At 40.7% G+C, this 27,481-nt stretch overlaps 1 protein-coding gene across 1 annotated transcript in view; it reads right to left on the reverse strand.

The window, feature by feature from the left end:
• Positions 1–10,879, reverse strand: part of RANBP3L (RAN binding protein 3 like) — a 38,383-nt gene extending 27,504 nt beyond the window's left edge. Inside the window, exon 1 of the mRNA XM_048931747.1 lies at positions 10,455–10,879. Coding sequence (XP_048787704.1) covers positions 10,455–10,662 — 208 coding nt within the window. The 5' untranslated portion in view covers positions 10,663–10,879. The remainder of the gene's footprint in view (positions 1–10,454) is intronic.
• Positions 10,880–27,481: the final 16,602 nt, after the last annotated feature.

Raw genomic sequence — 27,481 nt, forward strand, 5'->3', positions numbered from 1 at the left:
GGCTTTGATATTTTTATGCCTCTTTTAGTTAAGAAGAAGGACTTGCCTTTAGCCTTTACAAACAACATGTCTGATTTTGTAGTGTAAGCAAACTTTAAATTCCATCTGGATACCAGTAAGTTTTAGGGGACTACATAATAGTAATGACATATTGGTTTTTAGATCTCACTGAGTAGTAAGCTTGGAAATTACATGTTCTCTTCCCCTCATGTCCTGTGCAAAGTTCGTGCTTATGCCCCTATGAAGTTAAAAAGCATGCTCCCTTTATTTTGATGGATGTAAATTTGGACCATCTCTCCTATCATTTTAATCCTGGGTCTGTGTACAAAGAGCCTAACAACTTCAGTTCCTCTTCAGAGTAATATTCACTCTCACTCATGCTGCGTGACTCTTTTCTTGTTCCTTAGAACAAGAATTAGAAAGCATCTTTCCTCTCTTCCAAATTGCTTTCTCATATTTGTTTCTTACGATATCAGAGTATCTATTTTGAAATCACAGAACAGAAATGGTCCTCAGGAGAGACATCCAGTTTCTCTGGTACATCATCTACACCTGTGTCATTCTGACAACTGAATGCCTAACACCTAACATGTTCCTGAAACCCTGCCATAAAGGAGACTTTACAGCCTTCCCAGTCAATGTTCAGTTATACACACTGGACATGGAAAATGATTCATGTCAGAACTATCAACAGAAATTTTCCCTAATGTCAAGTCTGACATTCTTCTCCCTGCATTTAAGCATATTCTCTGTGGACTGGGAAACAATGTGTTCCTTCTTCAAAGCATTCAGAAGTATCTTTAAAGTCTCAATTCACTTTTATCCTCTCCTATGAATCCATGGATCACTCGCTGGATAACAAATTACCTGGGTGGTGGCACTCAGAGGGTCACAGTGGATGGCTCAGTCTCCAAGTGGACACTGGTCGTGATGAGAGGCGTTCCTCAATAATTGGTGCTGGGACCAGTGTTATTCAACATCCTCATAGGCAACATAGACTGTGGGATTGAGTGCACCCTCAGCAAGCTTGCAGATGACACCAAGCTGAGTGGTGTGGATGCTATCCAGAGGGATCTGGACAGGCTTGAGAGGTGGACCCATACCAACCTCATGAAGTTCAACAGGACTAAGCACAAGGTCCTGCATTTGGGTGGGGACAATCCCAAGCACATATACAGGCTGGGCAGAGAATGGCTTGAGGGAAGCCCTGAGGAGAAGGATTTGGGAGTGTCGGTTAATGAAAGATTCAGCATGAGCTGGCAATGTGTGCTTGCAGCCCACAAGGCCAACTGTATTCAGGGTTCAATCAAGAGAAGTGTGACCAGCAGGTTGAGGAAGGTGATTCTGCCACCCTACTCCACTCTCCTGAGACCCCACCTGGAGTACTGCATCCAGTTCGGGGGTCCCCAGCACAAGAAGGACATGGAGCTGTTGGATGGGGTCCAGAGGAGGGTCACAAAGATGATCAGAGGGCTGGAGCACCTCCCTGAATGAAGACAGGTTGAGACAGTTGGGGCTCTTCAGTCTGGAGAAGAGAAGGCTCCAAGGGGATCTTAGAGTGGCTTTCCAGTACCTGAAAGAAGCCTACAGGAGAGCTGGGGAGGGACTTTTAATAAGGGCAGACTGCAACAGGATGAGGGGAAAACGCTTCAAACTGGAAGAGGGAGTAGATTTAGACTAGAAATTAGGAAGAAATTCTTTACTCCGGGGGTACAGGAACAGGTTGTGGATACCCCTACCCTGGAAGCATTCAATGCCAGGGAGGCGTTCCTGCCTATAGCAGGGAGCTGAAACTAGATGATCTTAAAAGTCCCTTCCAACCCGAACCACTCTATGATTCTATGTGTTTATCAAATAGAATACAGGAAACACATCTGCTTCTGAAAAAACACAAAATCCAGCATGTTGAGCCATCAAATGCTTATGTACACATTTATGCATGATGCTCCCTTAATTCAGTATATATACATATAAAGAAACTATGTTCAGCAATCAGCACGAAAACAGAGTAACACAGCAGAAAGGGGACCATACTCAGATCACAATGAGCATGCAGAGACTGAACTAAAATATCACTGTACTAGAAGGTTTGAAAAATGCATGCACTCAGTGTTTGATTGTTTTCGTAACTTTGAGACACATCATTTTTGTCCAATTCATAATGCTGATACTAAGAATGACTCAGAATACATTGCATGCTGTGCCTTGGTATGGTTGTTTGTTGAGCTCCCTCTCCATTTCTTTCATAATTTCCATCCTGGTCTTCATATTATTTTCCAGATTATAACTGTGATACTTCTTACTGTGACAAACGTGCAGCAGGGAGAAGAGGCATACATTCCTGACCTGTGCATAAAGAAGAAGGAAGAACTGCATTTCTGGTTCTCAGGAAAATGCAGGAATCTGAGATGAAAATGATCCGAGAAGGAGTGCAAGGAAACAGGTTCACCCTGCCTATTCTTTATGCATTAGGGAAGAGGATGTCTCATGTTAGTTTTAATACATGAGTACAACACAGAATTATAGAATAACAGAATGGCATGCATGGGAAGGGACACCAATGATCGCCAAGTTCCAACCCCCTGCCATAGGCAGGACTAACCAACCTCCAGACTTTGTACTAGAACAGGTTGCCCAGGGCTCCATCCTACCTTGGCTTGAACAACTCCAGTGATGGAGAATCACAGCCTCTCCAGGCAGCCTGTTCCCTGTGAAAAACTTCCCTCAATACCCAATCTAAACTTCCCTCCTTGAGCTTAAAACCATTCCCCCCTGTTCTATCATTGTTTACCCATGTAAAAAGTTGATTCCTCCCCTATTTATAATCCCCTTTTAAATACTGGAAGGCTGCAATAATTTCTCCTCACAGCTTTCTCTTCTGAATGGATGAAGAAGCCCAGTTTCCTCAGCCTGTCTTTGTAGGGGAGATGCTCCAGACCTCTGGTCATCTTTAGATTGTTTAGATTGTTAGAGAGGGTCTGGAGGACCCTCTCTAACAGCTCCATATCTTTCCTGTACTGTGGGTCCCGACATAGAAACATACAAAGTCTTAGAGTCCAAATGTTACTCTCATGCATAACTGTATGTTTTTAGGCTCACAAACCTAACTGTGAACAAAACACACTATCTTGATATCAGTTTTTTAAAGGATTACTAAACTGTTAACAACTGTAAACACAGAAGAGTTAATATCACTAAATAATTATATTTTCAAATACTGACAAAAATTACAAAAAAGGTAAACATTGTTAAAACAAATGCTGCATGTAATCTGGGGCAAACAGCATGACACTTTACTGATAGCCAGTGATCTATAGGTACAGCAGTAACACCTAATACTTTTGCTGCTACTGAAGTTAATTTTGCAGTTATGTTCATGCAAATGACTGAATTTAGCAAACGTGGTAGGCTTTGTGGTCTGATTTGTCCTTTTTAGGGAAAGCAGGAAAAAAAAAAAAACAACAAAAACACATTGTTCAACTCCCAAAATGATAATTCTCTGTCACCAGAAGTTAAAGAAAATTTGCATAATTCACTTGCAGCTGGTGGTCCATGGCAGGACATGAGATGGAGCAATTCCACTTCTATTCACTAGAAGGGAGTGGCTCACATAAACAATAGTATTTCAATGGAAAGGGGGAAAAAAAGAAAGAAAAAAAAAAGAAAAGAAAAAACTTGTACTCCTTTCGAATGAAGGAAAAACAAAAAAGAAATCAAGCATGATTAGAGAATCTTCCTATTCTTCACATTCATCTCGAAATTAGTAATATTTATAAAAGTACATTTGCTTCTCCAAAGCATGGAACTAGCACAGAGTAAACTGCTGTGAAAAAAGAAGTGACCTTCTTCCTCAGTTAATTTTTGTTGGAACTAAAAGTCTCTTCACAGGAATTGGGAAAGTTCACTCCAATTTAAACAACATCAAAATTCCAGTAACAGTTTAAAACACAGAAGTTACTGAAGAAAAATTCACAACTGCTTCATTACCAACACAGAAATGTGTAGCCAGAATATAACAGTACCTCCTAAAGAAAAATACGCATATTTTGACACAGCAGTAAATATAAAAGGTATTTCCCATCAAGTATTTTGGAGACAAAGGGAAAGCTTTCTTGGTCAGAGTATATTTAGTAAGAGGTTGCTGATGCTGGTACAGTTACCATAGTTAGGGTTCCGATCTGCATCCACCAAGAAAATAATTTTGTAATTCCAGAAAACCTTCCATATAGTTCATTAGTTAGATCCTCAATCAGGTCATTTACATCAGTTTTTACCTTACATCAGTTTCCCATTGCATTTTAACCTCAGTTAGCTAAATACAAAATATCCACAGCTGATCTGCAGTGACAAGTCAATGCAGAATTACTTGTGGATCTAATACACAACAGAATCAAAGAGTTACAGCAATTATGTCACCATGCTAATTTTAACACTGGCAAGCAACTCTGTGTTTTTCTTCTTGCTTTTCTGTGTTAAGGCTGCTGCTCCCAGGGCTGGCAGCAGTGTGCTGGGAGAAGGAGAAGCCCTTTTGCAGCCTCCTCTCCTGGCAGTGGTTGGGGGCACCCAGCCAGGCAGGGCCTGGCCCTGTCTCAGGATAAGGCAGCAGCAGCCAAGACTCCATGCAGGCAGACACGGGGAGGGAAAATGAGGTGGTTTGAAGCAACCATTCCTCCTCCTAATCAACAGGACACGGTCGGACCAGGCTGGCTACTACCTGGTTAACACTGGGTTTCTCCGGTCCTCAGTGGCTTGGTAATTCTCAGTACTTCTTGGGCTGCTGAAAAAGTTACCAGCAAAAAATGCCAAATGGGCTGCCCTGGCTGCTGGGACTGGAATAAGCCACCAGCCTCAGCCAAGAGTCCAGACACAGGACATGCCAGCCTGCCTATGAATAATCACACTGGGCTCTCTTCTCATCACTACAGTTCCCCTACGATAGCTGAATTAGAAAAGCCTTGGCCTAATGTTTTCTGCATCTGAAGTACAAAATACTCCCATGCCTGGAAGATGCATTAGAAATGCCCAGGTCCCGTATTTAAGATTTTACCTGGCTCCGGGAGCCTGTGCCTCACAAAAAGAAAACATGCTTTGACCTGAGCCCCTACACACACGGCATGCAGCTCTCAGGGCTGGTGCCTGCCCTGCACCCAGTGCTGTAGTCCCTGCCTCGTGTTTCTGCTCAGTGCTGTGCCTTAGCACAGACCTGCAGGTGATCCGTAAATCACACTAGTTCATAAGCTCTGATGAAAACTGCACTTCTAAAGTTGGGTTTGCATGAAAATGCAAGGATGCATTTTGGGAAAGATGAACATTGGCTGCTGTCTAAGTCTAGGAAGCACTAGTCAGTATGGCATGCCAGAAATAGCATTAAAAATGCTTTCACCAACTTTGTGTGCATACCATGAGCCAGCATTATTCATGTGTAGGAGTCATTCAGCCTTTACTGCGACTACACTCCTCACTTCTATTGCTTTCACTTTTGTCCTCTTAAAGGTGTAGAAGCTTCACACGCACAAAAAGCAGGACACTGACAGCTTTGGCAATTTTAGTGTTATTATTACTGTCATTTCATGTTGCACAGAGAACACAAAAAAGATGTGTCACCTCTGAGACCTAAAGACACTATGGAGAGGATCCAAACGCTACTCTTCCCAATTTTCAGGCAAGGAAAATCCTGAACTCCTGTGTCAGAAGTAGCTGTCAGTGCTGTGGCTTTATCCCTCTCAAAGCAAATAGAAAAACAAACAGACAAACAAACACCTTCAAGAGAATAAAAATACATTTGTGCTCTCAATAGAAAATTCTTATTTCTGGCTTTTTTAAGAGGTTTTGTTTTGTTTTGTTTTTTTAATGCCATTTGATGAGTTAGGTGGCAGGATTCTCTGGTCTTTACTGTTTCTCTCAAGCTTTTCATACCAAGAATTTCTTTAAATGCCTAATATCAATCCACTAGACTTATCCTGAGCTTTTACTATTCCCTGAACTTCATATATTACTTTTATAGCATAAAAAGTAACCAATCCTGCAGGTATTTCAGGTTAGCTTAACTACAGAACTGAATTTGTTGAATGCAAAGCCTGAAAAACAGAGTAGCTCGTAACTCCCAACACAGGTGTAACACTGATGACAAAAACTAAATCCTAAAAAATTCTATTATCTCCTCGTATTTTAAGTGAAAATAACAACGTGTACCTCTTTCGGTTTTGTAACAATTCCATTTGGACTCCATTGGAAAACTTTTATTCTAAAACAGAAACTACAATTCTACTTTATCCAGTTAAAAGAAAAAAAAAAAAAAAAGAAATTCTTAATCAAAGATCATTTTCTCAAATTATATCTGAGTAATGTCACTTCCAGTACCTGATGGACAAAATCTTTAACTTTGTCCAGCTTCTGCTCACAACTTACTAAGTGTTATGAAGCACACAAGAACCACTGCATTCAAATCTCTTATCAGACTAGCATGCTATCGTACTGGGAGATGAGGTTACAGCACACCACGAGCAAGTCTTTCCACTCTGATACACCATATCATTAATATCCTTAGTGCTATTTATTATTTCTGTAACTTGCAAATTTAAAAGTGGAAATCTTCCTTCATTTCGATGCTGCATCATAGATTGCTGGCTTCAAAGAAACAGAACACAAACAGCATATTCTTCCATGTACGTTGTACCCAACATTACTGTTTTTCTTGTTTCACTACAACTTAACTAAGCAGGAACATGTAACTGGGGAAGAAGTTTAGAGGAAAAGTAGGTTTAATGTGTTTTGAGTTTTTTTATTGCCAGATGTAATTTCACATTACCGAAATACTAAGAAAAAAAACCACCAAGGCCTCTGCCATTTACAAACACAAGATTGTTCAGATCATTTACTTGAAATAAACACAAAATTAAAATATTTTTTCTGGTATTTTGTAGCAACATGAACAAAAAGAAGAAGCCTAACAGTGACCTCGCTTATAAGTAGAAGATGTGGATTGAGAAATTAGCATAGTTCCAGTCAAGAAAACGGAAATATTTTACTACACCCACTGATGATCTGTCCATTACCATACTACCTCATGGAACATCAAATTTACACTGCCTACTGATATAATAATAATCTCTAAAAGCACCGAAAATGACCTATACTTTAGATAATACATATGCAGTGTCAAGAAGAAAATAAATACATATAGAGAAAATATGCAGTAGAATAAATTAAGAAATTAGTCTTTGTGATCCACGCTCAAACTCATGTTTAAGTATATTTACTATTATTAAACTATTTCTGATAGAAGAAGATGTCTTCTTCCACAGATGGATGATTTCATCTAAGAGCAGTTAAAAAAATAGTAAAACTTTCTGACTAAGAAGGATTTGCCAAAGCTGCTACAGAACCGTGGTTTCTGTTTTATAAATACTCCCTGAGCTTTGCAAGATAAAACGGAATCACTTCACAGCCAAGTGAGAGTGCAACGAGGCTGGCAGCCAAAACCTCAGGTCTCTCAGTGACCTCACTGTATAAAAAGCTTCCCTGTGCCAAAAATCAAGTAAGGAAGATGACACGAGGCAAAACAGTGATGTCCTAGAACAGTGCTATAGGCTGACATTTCACCTACCTTAACACATACAGAAAAAGCTTCTACAAATTTCCTTCACTGACTCTGAATGTCAGTCTGTGTAACTGCTGAGCAGCTGAGAGCTCCCATGGAATGCACAGCCATGGTTGTTCTGCACCTCCGGAAAAACTGGGTCACTTCTTCAAAGATGTAAATATGGACCAGGAAATCTACTTTTAGATTCCCCCTTACTATCCTTCACAATTCTGGGTTCTGTTTGTAAAGTATATTCATTGCTTTCTAGAACAGCTCGCTTAAAAATTAAGATCATTTCTTTCCACAGTTAATAAAAATCAGCTGTAATGCCAAGACCACAGGATTTTAAAAATAAATACATTGATTTTTCTTTTTTTTGCTACAACATTTTGAGACAAGATTGATTAATTTATTTACATCTAAATCTATTACAGCTATATGCTGATTGTTGTGTTCTTCATGTTTGTTCAAATCAGGAACTGCTAGAAACAACTTCAGAAAATAGAATAAGTTTATAAATCAAGTAAGTCTAATCCAGCCAAATCTCCAGTACGAATCAGAAGAATTTTGCAAATGTAGAGGTAGAAGAGACCTTGTAATATATACATACCCTTTAATTACTGTACAGGCAACAAGCTTTCATGCTTAAGATCTTTGTAACACTTCCAACCTGTAAGCTAAATGAACTCTTTCTATCAGAATACTCTCCTACTGAAGAAAGACAATAAATTAACAAATTTGAAACAAGCTTCTCATTTTGTAAAAATTTTAATAGAAAATATTCCCAATGTCTGGTCCAAAACCATACCAAAGTGACATACTGGAATAAATAGTTTCAGCATTACTGAAATAAAGTAGTTCAAATGCATGGAGAAGAAATTTTGGATAAATACATTTGTTTTTTGAAAACTTACATTTGAGAATTAGATTTCTTTTTTGTATATGACAGACATTTGTCTGTCTGTGCTACAGACATGACTGCCTTTCAGTGGCAAATGAGGAGATCACTGAAGACAGCCCTGCACGCTATTCAAACACCTTGTTTTAAATATAAAGTGTACGTGTGTTGCTTATCTTGGGCTCAGATAGACTCCTGTACATACAGCTTGGGAACAGATAAACAACCTCACACATTCCTGTTTGGATCAGCAGCATGTACATTGTCAAAGAAGTGCTTTCTGTTTTTCTCACACTCAGAAAGGGGAAAGGAAATCTTCACCTAACTAACCATCGCACAATAAAACTTCTGGGAGAGAAGTGGAAGGACAATCCAGCCTACTATACTGCTAAGACTCTTGCACATTCATTGTCATACTAACAGTTTATAATTCCCATAAATAATTTCAGTGTCAGTGAGAGCAATTATGGAAGCGAGAATGCTTCATCTAGGCAAAGCTGTACAGAATTGGGCCCTAACACTTGAAGGCTTTTCCAACTTCTCTTCAGTCACTTTTCCAAATGTTGCAGAATCTTAAGTACAATTTTCTTGATTAGTGTGGAAAGGATTCGTTTACCCAAAGAATTCCACTTATGACTCCTAGCTTCAGCATGGGTTTGCAGCATACAGTATAAGATTTGAAAAATAAAATATTTTGCTTGTGTCATAGAAACTCAGCTGACAGCCTGCAAAAGCTTTTATAAATGCACTGTATGTAGCACCTATCCATTTCTGTACAGGGAAAACATAAACAGGCATTTAAACAACTCCAAGCACACAAATTAGAAATACCTTCCCCCAACAGTATTTAATATAATTTCTATGAAAAATGAAAACTCAGCTTTATTTCAAACATCTGAGTGAAGGAAATATTTTGGGAGCCTTATCACTTCCACATAATTCTTGCAGTACTGCAATACCTGAACTGTGCCAAGGCATATAACCAAAAATTTTTTGTTAAACATTTCCAACAGCCCGGTGCTCAACATTTTTATCATATTATAAAAGCCTCTAAAATGGTAACTGCAAGGGTAACAAAATCGATTGCCAAATAAAGCTTTACCACTTTCAAGGCACTACACCATTATTAATTTTCACAAATCCTTATGAAGTAGCATAGAAGTTGTTGCAGAAATTGAATTGCATAGAGTATGGCTGTGACACAGTCCTTCATTTTAGGCATATAAATAAATGGCAGAATGTGTGCTCAAATCTAAGCACAGACTAGAAGGGAAAGTTCACTGCTTAATTATCCCAAGCATGATGAAGTAAATCAATTGTAGCACCATGTTGAGACCTTGAAGGAACACACTTCTTCCTGCTGACTTTGCTCATTCACTAATCTGCACAGTTAAAAATGATTAGTAGCATCTCCCTTTTGCATCTCCTGCAAAGCATGCTAAACTCTAGTACTTGTTTCTAAAAGCATAATCTTCACAAATATTGTTACTACAGTACCATCTGAATCACTTTTGATTCTCTGTCCTCCTCACTACCCAGATGATACAGGGTTTTGCTGTTCATCCCCAAGGCCACGCAGCTCCCAGAGGAGCCAGGCAGGACCACAGCTCTCAAGGCACAATGCATCAGTGCAGGGCTCGGGACATGAGTGCTGTTCCCCCTGCTGTCAGGCCTACCACTTTGGAAAGCCAGAGTTGAAGCGGCACACCTAGAAACACAGAAGAACCGCTTTGGGGTGCTACAGAGGCAAAACCCTAGTCATACACCATCTTTTTCTCAAATTCAATGCAACTTGAAGATTTCTGTCACACTGCAAACTTGCAGTAAAGAAACTACTGCCAGCCAAGCTCTGCTTTGCATCACCAATCCCACAGCCATCAGACAGGCACACTGTGCTGTCACTGCCCCTTTCCCCAGCAATCCCCGCGCTGTGGGCACACAGCAAACACACCAATATTAGCCAACGAGACGTACCTGTACAGTGCTCCTCCGCAGCGCTGTGCATTGTCTGTGCCTGCAGGCCTGCAGCTGGGGGCACAGCCTGGGGATCTCTGATTCTGGGGAGACCACGTTTAATCTTCCCAAAGCACTGGGATCTGGTTGCAGCATCACAGCCCGCACAGTGCTGTACATCTGTGTAAGAAACATTCCCTAGGCAAGCTGAAATTTCTTGGTTTCTCATTATGACGGCCTCAAAAGCACCTTTATAAATAGACGTGTAATCACATATATATGTTTACATATCTATAAGCCTCAGCTGTGTCTCCGAATTTAGCCGCATTAACTCCTCCCTAGGCGATAGTCCCCCCAGCACCAAACAGCCGCCCTCCAGGAGGCACCGCCTCACTGCGTGCAGCGCCGGCTCCGGGTGCCGGCGGGCAGTGCGGGCGGTCGGCGCGGCGCCGGCAGCTCGAGGCAGCTCATAGCGGGGGTGGGCCTTTGGGAGGGGATATGTAAAGCCCGGCGGATTAACATAATCGGGCGGGGAGGCGGCCGGAGCGCGGCTTGTTCAGGCGTGGCCCGAAGGGGCTGGGGCCGGCGGCGCTGCAGCCCGCGCCCCGTACTGCCGCCGCTGCCGTGTTAACACAAACCGAACGCAGTGTCAACAGAAAAGGTGTTACGGTTTCCACCTCACGCTCTGCAGCTCGTTGATAAAGCCTAGACGTGCAGCTCACGTTGGTCACTTCAGCCCCAGATTCTTCTGCTCAAGCGGTAGCAATCTCAGGCTGCTAGGCAGCACGCCTAGTGTTATGCTGCCTATGATCTAAGAAGGTAGGAATTTACTTAAAAGTTTAGCAGAACTGTGCTTCTAGGCTTCCTTCTCAGCACAGCCCTATCTAATGCTTCACAAAAGAGCATGCAAAAATGCCCATTGTCCAAGAGCAGGCAGCTCTTCATCATTTGTCTTCATCATTTGTCTTCACCATAACCTCAGTTGGTGCTGGCATAAATCTCATAGTGTGCCACCTTACTCCTCCTGATGGAATCACAAAATATCATTATCTGGATGGGACCTGCAAGGATTGCTGACCCAACTCCCAGATCCACACAGCACCACTCATAACCAAACCCAATGACCAGCGTCCCAAGTCTCTGTGAGCTCCAGCAGCTCAGTGCCATGCCCATTGCCCTGGGCAGGCTCTTCCATGCCCACCGCCCTCAGGAGCAGAGCCTTTCCCCACCCCCCAGCCCTCCCCTGGCACAGCTCCGTGCCGTTCCCTCGAGCCCTATGGCTGTCACACAGAGCAGAGATCAGTGCTGCTCTCTTCTCTCTGTGAGGAGCTGCAGCCGCCATCAGGCCTCCCCTCACCTCCTTTGCTCTGGGCTGAACCAACCAAGTGCCCTGAGCCACACCCCACACATCATCCCCTGTGGACTCTCCACCATCTTTGTAGCCCTCTTTTGGACACTCTCTGATAGTTTTATACCTTTTTGTACTGCGGTGCGCAATGCTGCACACAGTGCCCAAGATGAGGTCGCACACACAGTGTAGCATGGGACAATCGCTTTCCTCAGTCGGTGAGATGATATGCTGGATGCACTCCAGAACATGGTTGGCCATCCTGGCTACCTATGCATGCTGTTGACTCATGCTCAGCTTGCTGTCAACCTGCATCATGTTGACCTCAACCTTAACTGTTAGTACTATGTGATTGGGTGAACTCAAATTAGTTGACCAGTCTCTGCCTAAACTTTGCCGAATCCTTGACTCAGATGTATCACGTCAAAGAGTTCCAGACTCATCATCATACTGTGCAAAGGTCTGTTACCATATTTTATTTTTGAGCAAGAGCAAGAATTCCAATTCTTTGGAATTCTCTTTGAGTTCCAGTAAGTCAATAAAATTGAAAATTAGGGCACTGTATTTAGATATCAAAATTAGTATTATTTTAAAAAATTCTTATTCTCATTCTTAAGATGAGGAGATCTCTTTTGAAAGATCCATAAAAGTGATGGAAGTCACCAGCAACTTACTGTTGTCTAATACTGCACTGAGACTCACTGTAAAGAAGTTCTTGCGCACATTTGTGCAGAACTTCCTATGCTGCAGTTTCCGGCCGTTTCCCCTTGTCCTGTCTCCACTCACCACTGAAAAGAGTCCGGCCTCACCACTAGGGCCCCCACACCTCAGATATTTATAGACCTGGATCAGGTCCCCTCTCTGTCTTCTTTTCTCAAGGCTGAACAGACCCAGTTCACTCAGCCTTTCTTCATAGGGGAGATGCTCCAGGCCCTTCACCATCTTTGTGGCCCTCCGCTGGACTCTTTCCAAGAGATCCCTGTCTTTTTTGTACTGGGGAGCCCAGAACTGGACGCAGTGCTCCAGATGAGGCCTCACCAGGGCAGAGTAGAGGGGGAGGATCACCTCCCTCGACCTGCTGGCCACGCTCTTTTTAATGCACCCCAGGATGCCATTGGCCTTTTTGGCCACAAGGGCACACTGCTGGCTCATGGCCAACCTGTCATCCACCAGGACACCCAGGTCCCTCCCCGCAGAGCTCCCCTCCAGCAGGTCATCCCCCAACCTGTACTGGTGCATGCAACTATTCCTCCCCAGATGCAAGACTCTACACTTGCTTTTGTTAAACCTCATCCGGTTTTTTTCTGCCCAGCTCTCCAGCCTGTCCAGGTCTTGCTGAATGGCAGCACGGCCTTCAGGCATGTCAGCCAATCCTCCCAACTTCGTACCATCAGCAAACTTGCTGCGGGTGGCCATTATCTCCTCATCAAGGTCATTGATGAAGATGTTGAACAAGACCGGACCCAGCACCGATCCCTGAGGAACACCGCTGGTTACAGGTCTCCATCCAGACTCTGCACCACCAACGACGACCCTCTGTGCTCTGCCAGTCAGCCAGTTCTCAACCCACCTCACTGTCCACTCATCTATCCCACACTTCCTCAGCTTTGTTATAAGGATGTCGTGGGGGACAGTATCAAAAGCCTTGCTGAAATCAAGGTGGACTACATCCACTGCTCTCCCCCCATCCACCCAGCCAGAGACAACATCATAGAAGGCTACCAGGTCGGTCAAGCACAACCTCCCCCTTGTGAACCCATGCTGACTACTCCTGATAACCTCCTCTTCTTCCAGTTGTCTGGAGATGACATCCAGCACAAGCTGTTCCATCGCCTTTCCAGGGACAGAGGTGAGGCTGACTGGCCTATAATTGCCTGGGTCTTCCTTCTTGCCCTTTTTGAAGACCGGAGTGACATTGGCTATCCTCCAGTCTTCAGGCACCTTCCCCGTCTTCCAAGACTTCTCAAAGATGACAGAAAGTGGTTCAGCAATCACCTCTGCCAGCTCCCTCAGCACCCGTGGATGAATCCCATCGGGTCCCATGGATTTCTGAACATTGATGTTGCCTAGGTGCTCTCGGACCACCTCTTCCCTGACTGAAGGGAGGTCTTCCATTCCCCAGATCCTCTCACTAACCTCCAGGGTCTCAGATTCCCGAGGGGGAGCTTTTTCACTGAAGACAGAAGCAAAGAAGGCATTCAGTATCTCCGCCTTCTCAGCATCCCCTGTTACCAGAACACCCCCGTCACTTAGCAGGGGAGCCACATTCTCCCTAGTCTTCCTTTTACTGTTAATGTACTTGAAAAAACCTTTTTTATTATCCTTTATCCCCTTTGCCAGATTTAATTCCAGGTGGGCTTTAGCCTTCCTTGTCGCATCCCTGCAGACCCTGACAACATTCCTGTATTCTTCCCAAGTAGTCAGACCCTTTTTCCACATTTCATGAGTTTAGAGGTGTGTGAAATGAAATGTGTTTCTACTAAACATGAGTTTGGTTAAAGCCCTAATAAGCCTGACTGTTCAGAAAACGTGGACCAACAGGCAGATCATGGCTGAACTTTGAAGACCAGACTGTCCCAGTAGTCAGGGTGTTTTCCTCATAGATGATCCACTCTGGACCTCTTGCTTATAGCTACATTTTTCTATTTAGATCTGAAAAATCAAATCAATTCAATACCCAAATTTCACTTAGATTTTCCTGACTTCTACTTTACTAATTTAATTTAGAAATTGTGCGTTGCTCAAGGCTAGCTTAATTTTTGGACCATACTTGTTCAAAATGATTACAAGTTCTGTTTTGATTAAACTCAAATTACATTAAAATGTAGTAAAAGTGCAGAAGTAGCTTTTCATGGTCTCACATTTAATTGTCAGTACATTTGTTAGTGTATTTTGAGGCAGTGAACTCAAATACATCAGGATATTTCATAATGTAAAATAAAACAATTTACAGAGTATTTAAAAAGAAAATTTAGTGTTTAAGTTTATTCCTAAGAGCCACAGTAAATTCAAACATGCAACCATAAAATTATAAGTGCCTACATGACAAGAAATACTCCAAATCCTCCAAAAACAAGCCCTGAATATTTCAACTTCAGTTGCTTTTCATGTTTCCATTGGCTTAACATGAATTACACCTGGGTGCTTGCCACAGTGTGAATAGTCGTAATTAATGTCTCCTTAACTCTGCCGTTTTTCTTTTTTACTCAGTAATGCTTGATTTGGCCTTGCCTTATAAGCACATTTTGTTTCAAATGCAAGTTATCTATGTTTCAGTCTCTGTCCAAGTCCACTTTAGTAGAAGAGTGCTTTATTTACAGAAGTCTTATTTGTGCCAGTAAAATTAAACATTCAGAAAAAAAATGTTAAGGGCCCGAGTCCTTCCTGCCAAGGGATGTAGTGGAAGCAGAGTAAGGAAGAAGAGTAAAGCATACAGAGTACTGGGACAGGTGCTACTTCCCATCACAGTGGGACATGGCAGCGCGGACTCTGCGGATGCCTGCACTTCCCTCCGACCCTGCCCACTGCCATCCCAGTTGCACATAACTAGCACTGCTGTTGGACAAACATGGATTCTGGTTTGGATCAGTGACAGGAATGCCTCCAGCACCGGTGGACTGAATGGCTACAAAGAACACTTGATTTTTAACGGTGAACACTGTAGGTTATAAACACTGCACGCTACTCTTTTGTGTATGGAATTACTAATGTGCAGACATTACTGAAGGAAAACATAAGAAGAATGGCCACTTCAGTCACATAATTATCAAATGTCCTGAGTCAGCATGCACAAAACGCCAGCTCTGACAGAAACAGAAAGTCATCTGAAATTAGTCCCTCTGGCAAAACATCAGTCAATAGACAAAGATATTCAAAATTTTTATGATTCCATACAATAGATTTTATAGAATACTTTTGAGATAATTGAACGTTCCTAACTGAAAACTGCTAGAGAACGAGAAGGTATTCTGGGGAAGCACCACACCAGCTTGTTCTGTTCTGAGCCTTGGCATTCATTGCAGGCCACTGCTGAAGACAGGATACTTTGATCCACACTTGAATCACTATTACTGCATCCCTGAGTTAATCACGTTTTCATTTTCACTGTAGAATTCCTTCAAATAATAAATTTTTTAATGAATTACAAGATAGGTGAGTGTTGGACATCATCTGAAACTGCTAGAAAAAGCAAAATAAACTGGAAATCAAGAAGTGCACATATCCTGTGTTACTGACATTTCATTTATCAAAATGTGAATTAATGTATCCCTGCATGGGAACTGCTGAGTCACGGCCTGAACCTCTGATTGATCACTGAGGCGAGCCATGAGTCAGCCAGAGGAGCACAGCTGAAGGCAATTCACCTGTGCTGCCGGAAGGGGTGGAGCCAGGCTGCACCTCTCATGGACCTATTTAAGAGCTGGCTACCAGTGGGGAAGGATCTTGTCTGGAGATCCCTCCTTTTGGTGTTTTGTGGGTGAGCCCAGCATAAGAGTAAGCCTTCCATTTGTTCTCTTTTGTTATCATAGTCTACTTTGCCTAACTCTCTTGTTTATTTGTGATTGTAACATCTTAATATCCATTGATTATACAATCCCTATGTATTTTTCATCAATTATTCAGAAATTCATTTTGTATTAATTAGAAATTAACATTAAATCCAATTTGAATTAATAATGTCATCTCATCAATAGACTGAATATGTTCTACTCTACATAAAATGGGAGCTTAACAAGAGAATGACACACACTGTAAGTAAGTTGTCCTTTGTGTTTAACCTCAAGCACCACATCTACACATCTCTTGTGAACCTCCAGGGATTGTGACTCCACCACTTCCCTTGGCAGCTTGTTCCAATTTTTGACCACTCTTTTGAAGAAGAAAGTTTTCCTAAAATCCAACCTGAATATCCGCTGTGCAAAATGTAGTTGTGCATAGTTCATTTTGCTTCTGCAGCCTTATGTAGCACTCAAAGGGAAATGCTGTGGGCCTTTACAAAAGTGATACGTTATTTTGTATAAACCACTATTATGCTGAGAGGAAAAGAAGGGAGAGTATCCTCAGTGATCCTCTAGAGTGGAAATGCAATATATGTAACAGTTGAGATGAACTACTTGGAAGAGAAATAAAAGTAAGAAGATGATCAGAGATCTGGAACACCTCTTATAAAGAGAAGTTGAGGGAATTGGGCAAGCACAGCTTGGAGAAAGGAAGGTACTGGGGAGACCTTGTTGCGACCTTCCAGTACTTGAGAGGATCTTATAACAAGGAGAAAGACCAACTTCTCATGTGGTCTGATAGTGATAGGATAAGGGCTTTAAACTAAAAGAAGAGAGGTTTAGATTAGATGTTAGGAGGAAATTCTTTAGTCAGAAAGTGGTGAGGTGCTGACACTGCTGCCCACAGAGCTGTGGTGCCCCATCCCTGGAGGTACTCAAGGCTGGGTTGGATGGGGACCTGGGCAGCCTGAGCTGGAGAGAGGAGGGGAGGGAAGGGGGACATTGCCAGCTGCAGGGGATTTGAACTGAGTTTTAATGTCCCTTCCAAGCCATCTCATTCTGTGATTCTATGAGGAAGCATAGCTGGGCTGTATTCCTAGCTATGTCACATAAGCTGAAGTCATTAATTCTACAGCTTCCGAATTTGTTACAAAGTAACTATGAACAATGGACCAAAGACACTGTAATCAAATCTAGCAGTTTTGTGAACGTTCAGGTATAACAAACAAAATCAAGTGTTTGCAATTGGAGTTCAAACAAAATCCAGAAATGCCTGTATGTGTTTTGTGGTCAGAGGCATGGCTGGCATTCTGCCCTGCAGATCTGTTTCTCCCATTAAACAAAACCTCTCAGGAAAGCTCTGATACTGTGTGTGTCAGCATGATGTACTCACATGACTTCTGTTTTCCAAAAATAATGTCTGATTTTTATTATTATTAACAAGGATAGAGCTAGCTCAAGACATTCATTTTACTTTTCAGATATATTCATCACTCAATCAAAAGGCACCTATCACATGCTTTTAACTACTCCTCAATTTTTTAAATTTGAGCAGGGAATACCACCCCTATCACAGTATCTGTCACCTTCCTCCCCACCTTCCTGAACAAGTACAGTCTATAGTACTACCCTGCAGCTACAGCAACATTTCTGTTATCCACATCACAACAACAAAAGGATGGATATGAGACGGAGCCTCGTAATGAGCCATTATATAGTTTTCCAGGAATACGTGCTTTTAAACACTTTTCTTAGTGCTCTGATCATTTAATGACTTTTTGTGATACAGATTATACATTCTTTTCAGTTTGATGTAGTGCAGTGGCACATTTTATTGATTTTTAACTTCCATATATCTTTTCTCAGACCCATTCCAAGGCTGTATTTGAAAGAGATGTGTCTGCATACTAGAATTTCAGCCCTGCCTGGCTGTTCAGCTGTGTGATTAAGCAACTGAGCAGAGGGGAGCTCAGTGAGGTAACTGAATATGTGACTGTTCTGCTGGGAACCCTCTCAATGTGTTCTCCTTTTGCCTGCATGGCAGACAGGGACAGCCAGACCTAGAGTTGCAACACACAGCCTTTGAATGGGAAGCAGGCATAAAAGAGGTGAGAAAACACATGTTGCTGCCATCTCTAGTTACTGCTTACGCAGATGGAGATAGCTACTGACTAGATGCTTACGACAGCTTCAGGGCTGGTAAATGAGATCTATCTCCTAAATGAGGCAGAGTCAGAAGAAGAAGTGGCTCTAAGCCCTGCTGGGTCACCTAGCACAGCTGCCTCACAAAGGATTAGGGGGAGATAGAAAACTCGGTGAATACTGTTGAAACCAAAGAGGGATGTGTTTGGCAGTAATCTGCCGTTTTAATTTCCTTTGTGGTATTCCAGAATAAGCATCTAAAGCAAAACCAGAGTATTTTTTACAGTTTGGGGCCATGTGGTGTTCTGCCTAACCAAAACCTCCGGAAAACAAACTGAAACTGACTGAATCCTTGTGATTTTCCCTGCTTCCCAGGCATGCTATTGATTCAGTATCTATGCGTTCCTTTTTTTCATCCCATAGCTGCCAAATGAAACTCATTTGAGACTAAAATACACAATCCAGTTCAGAATTAACGCTATGCTTGTTATCTCATCCTCTAAATAATTTGAAGTCCAAAATATGAAAGACTTTATAAAAATGCAATGTATTATTACTAGTAGTCTCATTTAAGATTTGGAGGAATGCACCTTCATTTTGAGAACAAATTTTCCAGACGTCTGTCTGTGTGAATGTGCATATTCAGTGCTTCCCATGTATTTATTTGTGACAGCAAGAATTGTATACACTATTTATAGTACATATTTTGTACTGAAGAACTGGAACTCTATATATATGAAAATAAGTATTTTTTTCAGTTTTTAAATTACTGGCTGGGATTTTTTTTTCCTGTTTTTACATGCAAAAATTATTTATCATGAACATGAAGTAGCAGAGTGGTTCCATTTAGATGGGACCTCAGGAGATCATGTAGTTCAACACCCTGCTCAGAGCGGAGCAGGCACTAAAATCTGATCAGATTGTTCCAGCCAAATTCTGAAAACCTCCTCAAAGAGATTTCGTGACCTCTCTGAATAATCCCATCTGTTTCTGTTTTAATATGTTTTAATATTCATTGAGATCCTCTATTTGATTTTATGACTGCTCTGTCTTGTGCTTCTGCTGTGCACTGCAGTGAAGTCTGGCTTGGTCTGCTCCCATGTTTTGGAAGGCTCTACATGATACTTCTGGAACTGTCTCTCCAGGATCAGCCAACACAGCTCCCTCAGCTCCTCCCTCCAAGGCATGTGAAGTAGAACCCTGGCCACTTTTATGGTTCTGTGCAGAATTTGCTTCAGTTTATCAGTCCTTCTTAGACAGGTGGGTCCTGAGCTGAACGCAGTATTCTAAGTGCTGCCCAACAGGTGCTGAGTAAAGGGGGATAATCACCCACATTGGCTATTCATAACCACTCTGTTATAACCTGGAAAAGCACAATTTTCCATTTTTTTCCTCCCTTAAGTCTTCCCACTCCCTACTCCCCAGTAGGCTCTACTTTCAGTAGAAATCTCAGCAGATGCAGACCTCTAGCTCATTCCAGCACATCCTCTGAACATGCAGGGTCAGGGAGCAGAACTACTTGACCACCATATTACAAATGCACCATGTTTGTTCTCTGGTCTTTCTAGAGTTGGGGCTGTCCACAAAACATATTCTCACTCTGTTCATATGCACACATCCTTCATTTAGCATTGTACTTTGCCGTATTAAACATTCCTTGAACTAGCCTAATTTACAAGGCCATATATACAGACTACCCCTCCAAAACAATTGTGCTACTACTGTTGATGTAAATGTGGAACAGCTGCAGACTTCCAGCCTCTGGAAACACCCACACATGTTCCCTGGTCATTCCCCAAAGACACCTACTTTTTGAGCAACACCAGCCAATTTTTAATACATTCTACATGTACTACTATTTATATTGTAGAGTACATCTTTTTAATCAGTACATTATGCAATACTAAGTCAAAAGTCTTGCAAAACTTTATTTCAAAATATATTTAGGTCATATTATTAATCCAAGCACAGATGTGCTAATCCATTTTCAATCTAAGGCCTAATGTTATGATTAAAGTCTGAATACTTGGACCTTCATTTTAAATCTCTCATGACATTTTGCAAGATGATACTTACTTTGATCTAACATTTTAGAGTACATCATGAGTAAGTACCCTACAAAGTATCCGTATCAATGTAGTAGATAATTTAGCACAAAACTCCTGATATCTCTGTTTCAAACAGGAATAAATTGTTAACAATTACTGTGAGAGTTGTTAATGCCTTTTAACTTCTCAAGAAAAACAGGGCTCAAGTTATCTGTACCTATAGCAATATTGCCCAAAGTTACCCCCTTCTAATTTTAGGCCCTTAAGTAATTAATCCAATTAAAAGCCTCCTTATTATTTCTACATTGTAACTCAGAGAGAGTGATTTACTCCTGTGATCTGAACTGCCTCCAGATGGATTTTGACCAACTGGGGACTGTAGGGGGAGTTTAAACTCTTAGGGCTCCTAACTTTAGACACCCTCTTTAGATCTGCAAAGTGAAATAAGTGAAGTCACATCAGGTTGTCCATGAGCCAGCAGCATGCCATGATGTCCAAAGAAGGCCAATGGTACCCAGGGATGCTTTAAAAAAAGTGTGACCAGCAGGTCAAGGGGGGTGATCCTCACTCTCTACTCTGCCTTGATAAGGCCACATTTAGAATACTGTGTTCAGTTCTGGGCTCCCCTGTTCAAAAAAGACAGGTATCTCTTAGAAGGTGTCCAGCAGAGGGCCACAAAGATGATAGAAGGCTACAAAGATGATAGAAGGCCTGGAGCATCTCCTGTATGAGGAAAGGCTGAGTGACCTGGGCCTGTTCAACCTGGGGAAAATAGAACTGAGAAGGAATCTGATAAATATTTATAAATATTTACGGGGAAGCGGGAGGCAAATGGATGAGGCCAGGCTCTTCTGAGTGGTGTGTAGTGATAGGCTAGGGAGTAATGTTATAAAACTTGTACATACAAAGTTCTGTAGAACTTCCAAACATGTGAAAGACTTTTTTACAGTAAGGGTGGTGGAGCACTGAAACAGGCTGCCCAGGGAGGTTGTGGAGTCTCCTATGGAATATTCAAGACCCGTTGGATGCCTACGAGACAAGTAGAGTACTGCTTTAGCAGGGGGTTTGAACTCAGTGATCTCTTGAGGTCCCTTCTAACTCCAGTGATTCTGTGATTCTGTGATATGTAAGAAGATAGAATGTAAGATGAAGCTGAGCTGAACGCAAACCAGTAGACATAGCCTGCAAAGTAGGAAAAGGGAAGCTTTGCTATTTTTCCTCCTCTTTCCTCTCCTTCTCTCTAACTAACCATCTGTGAGAACTCTCTTGGGAGCATCTTTCCTGTGAGTCAAATTTAACGTGTTGACTGCAGAGTATTTGCATGGCTTATGGAAGAAGACTTTTTCTTCTTGTACATAAGAACAATAGAGATAAAGAAAGTGTCACTTTTTGTAGATGTGGACATTATTGTGCTGGTAGTTGGTTTGCTAGCTAGCACTTTGACTTATATATTTTTTTAAAAATGAATTTATCTTGTTTTGGGATTTGCTACAGTTATTCACACAGCAGTTTACTGTCCTGTAGCAAAAGGCAACGTGTACTTGCATGCCAACATATAGGTTAGGCTGTGATGGTGACAATTTAATCCCAGACTGAATTGTAATGAGTGAAGACACAAGTATCCTGCAGAATCAGTAACAATCTTAAGTCCTAAAAATAAGACTCAAAGATGCAGATTTGTATTTCTCACTTCAAAAACAAGGAAAAAAGACTCCATATGTATGGTGGTTTAGTGACAGAGATTTGAAAAAAGTCAGATTACCCATACTCTGTAATTGTAAATTTGACTGCAGTAACTGAAGATTTCAATGGCCCCTATCTGCAGTTAGTTTGAATGCATTCCACCCTCAGCATGAAGTTTTACTTTGTGGAACATATTTCAAAGCCAGTTTATGAAATTGTTTACCATCAGTATTGCCACTTACTGAAACTCAGGCCAAACTTCTTCAAAACAACAACATCAAAACTTCAGAGAGTTTCATTGTAATGTCACATTGCATCATTATGTCACAAAACCAATCTGCTCACTTGGGAAATTGTTTTAATACTCATACAACTACAATGTGTGCATCAGGTTTCTTTTAAAATAGTTCTGTATCTAACAGGATGACTTTCTCTGTAAATATTGTCTCGTCCTCTTTGCTAATATTAAGTAAACTAAATAAATCCCAGAAATCACTGCTATCATTAGTTGATCACACTCAAGAAAATCTCCCTCTGAAGTCTGCACGACTTTTTGCTTTAGTTTATGTATAAACATAAATAAATGAAAATCCAAGAGTTTTATGTATTTGTAGAATCATATCTACCTACTTTTTATGTGCTCAGAAATGCAGAGCAACACTTCTTAATATGAGATAAATTACAAGACATTCTTTGGAGTCTTTGTTAGTTACTTGAACTAAAGTATCTGTTACTGCTTGTTACTTAAACTGAAACATCGTATGCAGAAATATGAAGATTCGTTTCATGTTATTCTTTTTATCTGTTCCATTCTTCTTATCTGTCTAATTTAACTGATTTATTTTACAAACTATTAACATCATGATGACATTACAAAGTGTAACATCACACTGCCTGACAGCACGGTGTCTGGCCACTACCACAATACTGTACATTCTGTTCTAGGGCACATGACAATATTAGCTACATTCAATTCCTTGGCAACATTCCACTGGTTCTGTAATAGATACTCTAGAACAATGTTACACTACTTAATGCTATGTACAACAGGCTTGGTTTTAATTAACCTGCCTCCGGTAGTTATTGAAAGAGAATTGAAGGAGGAATGCAAGAGAAAAATCTGCTGTGCTCAGTAAGAATTGAACAGAGCACAGTATGTCTAATCAAGAGAAGATTTGAAAAGGTCCTCTGTCTGCTCCATTATCTGACCTAGACTATATTAACAGACACTACAATGATTTCTGGAGAAGTCCAGAGATAGGACTAAAAGAATGAAAAGCAATGAAAAACTAAACATTTATAAAAACAGAAATTAATGAACAAGTCTTAAGACTAGAAATGAACAGGAGGTGAAGTTTTTGAGTTGATTATAAGAAGACTGTGCTCTCTGTTATTTCACCGTGCTGCTAACAGCTCAGTTCTCTCTGTTGATATCTGAGACTCTACATAATGCTCATTTCTTTTACTCAGCTTTCATTCTCTCTCCACCTGGGATAGGAAATAGGCTCATTACCATCAGACCTCTAATTAAATACAGCTGCACAACAAGCAATGAGACCCACATGTAAGTCTTATTTATGTACTATGCATAATTTTTGAGATCTCTAGAAAGCTCTGTGTAAAGTTGCTTTTTGAGGCCATTCACAGATTTATTACACATCTTCTGTGTAATAATGAATATTATGAATAATGTGTCCGAATGTGAAGCCACATAATGTTACAGTAGGTTTGTGTCTTCTCCTTTTGTCTAAATAATAATTTTGGAGGCTCTTGCAGAAGATTTACAAATAAAAAAATACTGAAAGCCAAGAGAGGAACTCTGAAGTCTTTGGAAAAGCTATGCTTTTTTAAAAAATAATTATTTTATGTAAAAGGAATTTTGCCCTATGAAAAATAAATCAATTCTGACCCTTTATTCTAGCTGAGAAAATCTGTAAAACTACTTCAGAGTGAAAACTCCTATAGCTTCTGCTGCACTGCACTTAATATGCTAGACACTGTCCTACATGATTTGAAGTTCTTAAGTATTGTAATTATTAACCCCATAGTTTCAAACACTTTTCCCTAAGCAGCTTTTTCTTTCAAAATTGTGTTGATATTAAATGTAGAAGTTGTCTTATCATAGCCTTAATTTTGCACAGTTCATGTCAGAAAAATATCAACTTCTGTATTTGATCAGTAAGTGAAACTGGTGGTTATTAGTTTTTTGGAGGCATTTATTAAATAAGATATGCCAAAATACTAATCTATGAACTTAATCAAGGAAATAGGAATATTAAGTTCAGTTCATTTGCAGGGGTCTTGTTATTAGAAACATAATGTTGTCACTTCCTGAATTTGTAATTTAAACTCTGCAACTTTTGTCTCTGATCAGAAATGTTTCTGCTCTACAAGGCTTTGTCTCTGCAAACAGCCCTGGATCACCAAAGGAGTGTACCACTGCCTTGCAGCTCCCACATCCCATCAAGATTCCATCAGACACTTCCTGTCTTTGTGTGCATACAATGGCAGTTTGACGAACTGATGCATGGATGACAGTGGTAATGAGATACTGACACTTGAAAATGAGCATGCAAAATCAAACATGTCTGTCATTATCATTCAGCTTCTCAAGAAACTGTGCTCTTCAAAGAAGAATGTTAGTTCCACCTTTTTCCGCACTTGGAGAATTTCACTGTTAATTCCTGTCTAATAACTACAGCTTCTCATAACCAGTTATAAATGTTCTGTTTCCTATTTGAATAAAATGCAGTACATATACTAAGGTTTACTACGTCTGGAGCACAGTGAGATCCTCTGTACTGCAGAAATTTTAATACTGAGGATGAATATTCCATGTATTGAATGCTTTAGCACAGTGCAAAACAACAGAAATACTTATTAATAGTTGAGGTGTTGGAAAATCTTACAAATTGCAGGAACGTGTACATACTTCTGCATAGATTGGTTAAAGCTTCTTTGGGTATTATTGTACACATCACAATAATGTAAGATGTTTCCTTAAAGCTTCACTGAATGGTTGTATTGCTATTTATATCTCTTAACTCTAGAAAAATGCAACACTTCTAGAGATTATATTAAGAATTCAGCTGATTGCTGAAAGGCATCTGGATGTCTGACTATCTTCTATCAGTGTCTTAGAACTCTTTTTGCCTGTTTCAGTAAATACTATGAGACAACAAGATTTAGTTTATCTTCAAACTACTGCTGACTAATAGCAGATATTGATATGGTGTTACTATCATAATAGCTTGAAAATTGAGGCATTTTAAGAATGCACAAAGTAGGAGCTCTATTACCTCATCTTTGTGTTAGGACAAGAAAAAATGGATGAACTGATAGAAAATATGTTTTTTATTTCATCATTTGTTTATGTTAGTGGAGAAACTTCCCAAGAGAACCACACCCACTAATTGAGAGACAATTACAGCCTTCATATTTTCTGAAGCAAGAAAGGCAAGAACCTTCTGTGGTCTGTGTACATGGAAGGGTTTCCATGTACAGCTCTGCTACCAAGAGCCTTCAGCAAGTTATCACCCACTAGAACAGAGGCTTTTGATGATTATTTCAGACTTTAGGCAAAACTAGGTTTTATCATCAACTGGTTAATTTTTCTAACATTTGCAGATTGAATGACTGAAGTATGAGAATTATTTAGTGTTCCTTGGTGCTGTGGAACTGCATTTTTACACACCCTCTTATGGTTCTTTGCAAGTACAAAGTAACTTCCTGGATCACGGGGCAGAAATAACTGGAATTTTTGCCTTCACTATGTAGTAAGACATGAAATGGTCAGAAAGATCCCTTTTAGCAATATAACCTATTTATCAGTACATAAATGAATAGCAAAACCATTCCGTCTGTCAGAACTTCTTAGATTTTAGCACATGCAGAAAAATTCCATTTCACTTCTGGAAACATTCGGAGCAGAATTACTTAGTTCTTTCCCTAGAACTTCAGCTACTTGAATATGATGTAAGGAGTTTTGTTCTTCTGGTGGCAAGGCAGTATCTTTCAACTCAGTCCTCATTTTCTCATACGCAGGAGGAGGAACAAGACATAAAATCCCATTCTACTCATGTAATTAAGTCAAACTTAGATACAATAAAACCAACAATAAGCAGTACCCTTGACCAAACCTGATGTTACATTTCAAAAGCTGGGTATAGTAAAAACTTTAATTCATAGAATCATAGATTCATTAAGGTTGGAAAAAATCTCTAAGATCATCAAGTCTAGTTGTCAACTCGTCACTATGAAGGCCACTAACCTACACCTCTCAGTGCCATATCTCCATGCTTCTTGTACATCTCTGACAAATGTATTATACTGTGGGCTGTAAAAGAAACAGTATTTCTCTAGAGGGGAGATAAAACACTCTCCACTTCGTAAGTCTTCCCTTAGTTATTTTTTCAAGGGAAAGGAATCTCTCTATCACTAACATAGCACATGAAAACAGCTTAACTACCCATGGCCAACAGCTGATGCTTCACAGGACTTAGACTCAGATCAGAGGATTCCTTTGAAAACAAAGCACATATGCACAATCCAGACTCTGTTTTTTTGATGACTTCCTACAGCAGTAAATTTCTCAGGCTTGTCCTACGGTCTGCATTTAATTGCATTGAATTCAGGTTTCCATATCCTTTGGAATCTGAATCCTTTGGAATTGATTTGAAGCTGATATTCAAAGCAAAACTTGGGCTATTTATGCCTACATCAAGTTTAATCTTAAAAAGAGCCTGAAAAAGCCCTGTGCAATGCAACTGTAATATTTTATACATCTCTGATAAATGCTGACATTGCTCCCCATTTGCTTTCTGTTTTCAGGTGATTTTGAGAATATATTTTATGCTAAGATAGTGTGTATAGAGTGAATGAATGAGCAGGTTTCAGAGCAGGAGTCTAAATTTTAGCCACTGCCATACCACACTGACAGGCAATAAACATTGAGAAGACTTCCTTCCGTTATGGTCCCCATTAGGCAAGTGCATGATGCATGCTGCAGGCCTGGCAAGTTTAGGCCCATCTCCTTCTCCTGGAAACGGCCAGAAACTGCAGCATAGGAAGTTCCGCACAAACATGCGCAAGAACTTCTTTACAGTGAGGGTGACGGAGCACTGGAACAGGCTGCCCAGGGAGGTGGTGGAGTCTCCTTCTCTGGAGACGTTCAAGACCTGCCTGGATGCCTACCTGTGCTACCTGGTGTAGGGAACCTGCTTTGGCAGGGGGGTTGGACTCAATGATCTCTGGAGGTCCCTTCCAACCCCTACAATTCTGTGATTCTGTGATTCTGTAATTCCTTTACCTATCTGTGAATGTCTTCTG

The sequence above is a fragment of the Lagopus muta genome, chromosome Z, assembly GCF_023343835.1.
Source record: "Lagopus muta isolate bLagMut1 chromosome Z, bLagMut1 primary, whole genome shotgun sequence".
In the NCBI taxonomy this organism is placed as follows: Eukaryota; Metazoa; Chordata; class Aves; order Galliformes; family Phasianidae; genus Lagopus; species Lagopus muta.